This window comes from Salmo trutta, unplaced genomic scaffold (assembly GCF_901001165.1).
Source record: "Salmo trutta unplaced genomic scaffold, fSalTru1.1, whole genome shotgun sequence".
Taxonomy (NCBI): domain Eukaryota; kingdom Metazoa; phylum Chordata; class Actinopteri; order Salmoniformes; family Salmonidae; genus Salmo; species Salmo trutta.
In genome coordinates, this window is record NW_021823043.1 from 2,490,334 (window position 1) to 2,496,342 (window position 6,009).

At 42.3% G+C, this 6,009-nt stretch overlaps 1 protein-coding gene across 4 annotated transcripts in view; it reads right to left on the minus strand.

Moving 5' to 3' along the window:
- Positions 1 to 6,009, minus strand: part of LOC115188433 (glucoside xylosyltransferase 1) — a 601,934-nt gene that overhangs the window by 5,099 nt on the left and 590,826 nt on the right. For 3 of the 4 annotated variants that reach the window (XR_003876412.1, XM_029747288.1, XM_029747289.1), the window contains exons 1-5: positions 4,645 to 5,274; positions 3,154 to 3,340; positions 2,245 to 2,376; positions 1,757 to 2,008; positions 1,432 to 1,555 (exon numbers count right to left, since the gene is read on the minus strand). Coding sequence is in view for 3 of the 4 variants with exons in the window: in XM_029747288.1 (XP_029603148.1) it covers positions 1,432 to 1,555; positions 1,757 to 2,008; positions 2,245 to 2,376; positions 3,154 to 3,340; positions 4,645 to 4,868 (919 nt within the window). In the remaining variant the exon portion in view is untranslated. Of the gene's footprint in view, positions 1 to 1,431; positions 1,556 to 1,756; positions 2,009 to 2,244; positions 2,377 to 3,153; positions 3,341 to 4,644; positions 5,275 to 6,009 lie in introns of those variants that run through there. The other variant, XM_029747290.1, reaches the window with a different exon arrangement.

Consider the following 6,009-nt stretch of genomic DNA (forward strand, 5'->3'; position numbering starts at 1 on the left):
ATGTCATGTGACTCATCATGTGGTGTAATAAGGTGCTGAGCTGTGAGTCTCACCAGGGTTGTGATGGAAGATGTTTCTACTATAACAACCATATACACTGTCTATATGTCATGTGACTCATCATGTGGTGTAATAAGGTGCTGAGCTGTGAGTCTCACCAGGGTTGTGATGGAAGATGTTTCTACTATAACAACCATATACACTGTCTATATGTCATGTGACTCATGTGGTGTAATAAGGTGCTGAGCTGTGAGTCTCTCCAGGGTTGTGATGGAAGATGTTTCTACTATAACAACCATATACACTGTCTATATGTCATGTGACTCATCATGTGGTGTAATAAGGAAGGTGCTGAGCTGTGAGTCTCACCAGGGTTGTGATGGAAGATGTTTCTACTATAACAACCATATACACTGTCTATATGTCATGTGACTCATCATGTGGTGTAATAAGGTGCTGAGCTGTGAGTCTCACCAGGGTTGTGATGGAAGATGTTTCTACTATAACAACCATATACACTGTCTATATGTCATGTGACTCATCATGTGGTGTAATAAGGTGCTGAGCTGTGAGTCTCACCAGGGTTGTGATGGAAGATGTTTCTACTATAACAACCATATACACTGTCTATATGTCATGTGACTCATCATGTGGTGTAATAAGGTGCTGAGCTGTGAGTCTCACCAGGGTTGTGATGGAAGATGTTTCTACTATAACAACCATATACACTGTCTATATGTCATGTGACTCATCATGTGGTGTAATAAGGAAGGTGCTGAGCTGTGAGTCTCACCAGGGTTGTGATAGAAGATGTTTCTACTATAACAACCATATACACTGTCTATATGTCATGTGACTCATCATGTGGTGTAATAAGGTGCTGAGCTGTGAGTCTCACCAGGGTTGTGATGGAAGATGTTTCTACTATAACAACCATATACACTGTCTATATGTCATGTGACTCATCATGTGGTGTAATAAGGAAGGTGCTGAGCTGTGAGTCTCACCAGGGTTGTGATAGAAGATGTTTCTACTATAACAACCATATACACTGTCTATATGTCATGTGACTCATCATGTGGTGTAATAAGGAAGGTGCTGAGCTGTGAGTCTCTCCAGGGTTGTGATGGAAGATGTTTCTACTATAACAACCATATACACTGTCTATATGTCATGTGACTCATCATGTGGTGTAATAAGGTGCTGAGCTGTGAGTCTCTCCAGGGTTGTGATGGAAGATGTTTCTACTATAACAACCATATACACTGTCTATATGTCATGTGACTCATCATGTGGTGTAATAAGGTGCTGAGCTGTGAGTCTCACCAGGGTTGTGATGGAAGATGTTTCTACTATAACAACCATATACACTGTCTATATGTCATGTGACTCATCATGTGGTGTAATAAGGTGCTGAGCTGTGAGTCTCACCAGGGTTGTGATGGAAGATGATGTTGAGCAGGTCCTGGTCTCCCCAGGTCATGTTTAGTTTATATTTCTGCAGTAGGGGCATCAGCAGCTCCTCCCACCTCAGACCCACTGACGTCATGTCATTCTGATCACACAGAACAGGACAGAGAGGACATTGTTGAAGTGGAAAATCGAAGAGCCTGTGCAAACATCTTTATGAGTTTTGTTTGTCATTCATTCAACAGGGATAAAATGATTGTAGAAAATCTCGATTCTCCCATCTCTGGATGACATTATATCTGACTGTATTGCAATGGTGACCTCTGCTGGTCGAAGCTTATATTACCTTGAAGTGTGTGGCCCTGATGCGTGTCATGTTCATGAGCATGACTCCAGAGTTGATGCCCGTCCTGCCATAGTAGGGGTGGCGGGCGAAGCGGCTGTACCAGGCGATGCGTGGCTCCTCGTGCTCCGGCGCCATGGCGGCCAGCTGGCTAGCGTTGAAGTGAGCTAGCAGGGACCACAGAGCGTCGACAGGCTGGAGGAACAAGATGTCCGAGTCCACGTAGACTAGAGAATCCACCTCCTTTAGGATGAGCTGGGGGACAGAAACAGAGGTTAGAGGTCAGAGGCCAGGAACAAGATGTCTGAGTCCACCTCCTTTAGGATCAACTGAAGACAAGAGAGAATCAGAAAACAGACAATCCAGTTAGTGTAGACATTTATAGTAACACTTTTACAGTCACTCCAAGATATTATTTTGAGGCACTAGAAACCATCATCATGCTAATATTTAACTAAACTAAATAGAATTTCTCCAGCTATGAAACTCACAGGTAGGAAGAGTCTCTGAGAAGCACATGGTTTGAAGAGCTTCTTCCACTCTGCAGCATTCTCATGGGGAAAGGTGATGGGGTACAGAGTGTAGTTAAACCTGGAGCGGAACGAACTTGGCCACGACTCTAACTAAACACAGAACAAAGCAAACAGACATGTGTTATTACACAGAGGTTTTAAAAAGAGGTAAATACTCAAAAGTTTATAGACAAGATAGATAACCTCTAGGCCACGCATCAAACTCATTCCACGGAGGTCTGAGTGGCTGCAGGTTCTCGCTCCTCCCTTGTACTTGATTGATGAATTAAGGTCACTAATTAGTAAGGAACTCCTCTCACCTGGTTGTCTAGAGCTTATTTGAAAGGAAAAAACTAAAACCTGCAGAAGCTGGGCCCTCCATGGAATTAGTTTTACGCCCCGGGTCTAGGTTATACACGGACTATATCAAACATTAGGAACACATTCATAATATTGAGTTGCACCAACAAGGGATCATAGCTTTAACAGGTGACATCAACAAGGGATCATAGCTTTAACAGGTGACATCAACAAGGGATCATAGCTTTAACAGGTGACATCAACAAGGGATCATAGCTTTAACAGGTGACACCAACAAGGGATCATAGCTTTAACAGGTGACATCAACAAGGGATCATAGCTTTAACAGTCTATGTCATGGAAAGAGCAGTGTTCATAGTGTTTCCTACTCTGTGTGTATCATGTACACCGGACCAAATGGGACTTTATTGAAGCCTATATTCTAGTTGTGATGTAGATGCTATTACATTATTATATTAGGGCATGTGATATTACAACGTCATTGTCACAATCACACCTCATTACTACCACATTATTATGCCTCCAATCACAGGCTATAGGACTAGTAGTGCATCCAGTCCAACTCACAGCTTCTATAAAGCTGGCGTGCAGCTGGTCTTCAGCGAAGATGTGTAGGCACAGTGGTTTGATGCTGAGCATAACAGCAGACTTCAGCATGGTGAGAGTCTCCTCTAGTCTCTGTCCGCAGGCCACTACAGCCAGGTGCATGGGTGCCGCCGTCCAATCACGGCCCTCTGCTTCCCTCATGATGTACCTGCAAATAAACAGAAGTACGCTAGAGTTAAATCAAAGTTTGTTTCATTTAAAAGGTTAAAACCGTAGGTCAATGATTTATGCCAGGTTCACCAACTGGTTCAGACACGTCACTGAACGCTGTTCTGCTCTTCCAAACCTGGAGGGGGGCTTGCTTGTAGACTTCTCTTGCCAGACGAACAGCTCTATTGCCCTGTCATTCCCCTTCTCTCTCCCAACTTCCAAGTCTCATATCTAAAGTGAATATTTGACAGGGCCAGAGAGGATTTGAAAAGGCTATTCTTCTCCTCATCACACAGCAAACCAGATGCCTGTCACCACCAGCTAAACCGAATAGCGACAGAGATCCCTTGCTTGACTGAAGAGACAAAGCAGTAAGGTTAGGATTTAAAAGTTGTTGTAGGACAGAAGAGAAGGGGGTGTGTTCGTCTAGGCAACCTGATTCTCTTGTTTGTCATTCACACTAGTTTGTTGACTGTAACAACCTGTTAAAGGCCATAAGCACCCGTTTAATTGCACATCCTGTTGCTTAGCAATCCAGCAGAGACCACTGAAGTTGGCCAACAGAGATTTAACTTCCATTTCAACAACTGCAAACTGTTTTCCGATTATTATTATTCCGTGCTTTCTGGTGTAGACTACTGACTGATGCCCACATGTGTTGTCAAGACATCTGTAACTAGTATTTATGTAACTAGGCAAGTCAGTTAAGAATACATTCGTATTTACTAGTAGGTCAGCCAGCACCACCCCAACGGGTTGGTGAAAGGGTGACGGAAAACCAATCAGCTATGAAAATAAAGAGGTGTCACTCTTTATGTTGTGGAAATCTCTCATAAGTCAAGTCACGAAGAAATATATGTTATTGAACCTAATTCGACCAGTTAACTTTCCCGCAGAAAAAAACCCGTATTTTCTTTATTACAGGTTCATCCGTGCTATATTGAGCTTGTTTTGCTATATGTACATGTCTTTGCGAGCCTTTGATCCTAATGTAGTTGTTAGGGCTGGAACTGCAAGTACACAGTGTCCATGACCATAGTGAAAGTGGGAAGGATGCAACAAGTTAGCCAGAGGAATTGTTACAATTTGTCTTGTCACTGTATATTTGTTTCACAGAGGCAACTTGATGAAAAACCCGTTCATCTGATACTATCGTGGAGAACACATGTCAATGGTGCACATTCCAATACATTACCTGCAGAGGAAATTATTTTTCCACCAAGAAAGTTATGCATTCATTTTGTGTCAAGCCTTTTGAAGTGTATTACAATCTAGCTATATAATAAGCAGTGTAACTATTACCTAGTGTACCAGTGTTGATCGCCTGGGCCTGTTTCGTCCGGCCCTCGCCTGGTTTCTTGTCCAATGTCGCTTCGCTGAGAGGCCGCGGCTCGATGGAGGAAAGTCTTCCGACCCAGTCCTCCTCCGACCGACAGATCTGAATAAAATAGTTTACTATACACGTACAAGGCCGAGAACACGGCAAACAACATGCACACGAGGAATGCACGAATGTAACGCCGCATTATTAAAAGTAAAAGCGCTTTCAAAAGTCAGTCATGACACAGGACGAAGCTGGCTACCACCATTCACACCGTTCTGTGAGAACCATTGGGGGAAGGGAGGAGTGTAAATAACAGTGAATCCCTTCCCCGGTCTGTGTGTGACTCTGAGAAGTAGGCTACACAATAAATATGCTTTTCAAAACCACATTCATGAGGAAATATCAGAGCATCCTTCTGATATTACTTTTATGTTTTAATTGTAGGCCTATAATAAACGAAACGGCATTGTATTTGATGTGGGTTAGAGGTTATCCACTAGATGGCGCTATCGGTAGGTAAAAAGGCTGGCTTTCCATCCTTGATAGCCGCCGGAGTGGGCCAGACAAAAGATAGGTCTACTCTACCTACCGCGCCTTCAGAAAGTATTCACACCACCTTTTCCACATTTTGTTATGTTACAGCCTGAATTTAAAATGGATTAAATTGAGATTTTGTGTCACTGGCCTACACACAATACCCCACAATGTCAAAGTAGAATTAAAAAAAATGTAAGCTAAAATGTCTTGAGTGAATAAGTATTCAACCTCCCTGTTATGGCAAGCCTAAATAAGTTCAGGAGTAAAAATGTATTTAACAAGTCACATAATAAGTTGCATGGACTCACTCTGTGTGCAATAACAATGTTTAACATGACTTTTGAATGACTACCTCATTTCTGAACCCCACACAAAAAATTATCTGAAAGGTCCCTCAGTCGAGCAGTGAATTTCAAACACAGATTCAACCATAAAGTTTAGGGAGGTTTTCCAATGCCTCACAAAGAAGGGCACCTATTGGTAGATGGGTAAAAATAAAATAAAAAAACAGAAATATAATATCCCTTTGAGCATGATGAAGTTATTAATTACTCTTTGGATGGTGTATCAATACACCTAGTCACTACAAAGATGTAGGCGTCCTTCCTAACTCAGTTGCCAGACAGGAAGGAAGGTGATTCTAACATGTACTGACTCAGGGGGTTGAATACTTATCTAGATCATTGACAAAAAAAATACAATTTCATCAATTTTAATCCCCCTTTGTAACAAAATGAGGAAAAAGTCAAGGTGTGTGAATACTGTACATGCCAATTGTGTCAGTTAAACACTGTGGCTAGAATTGC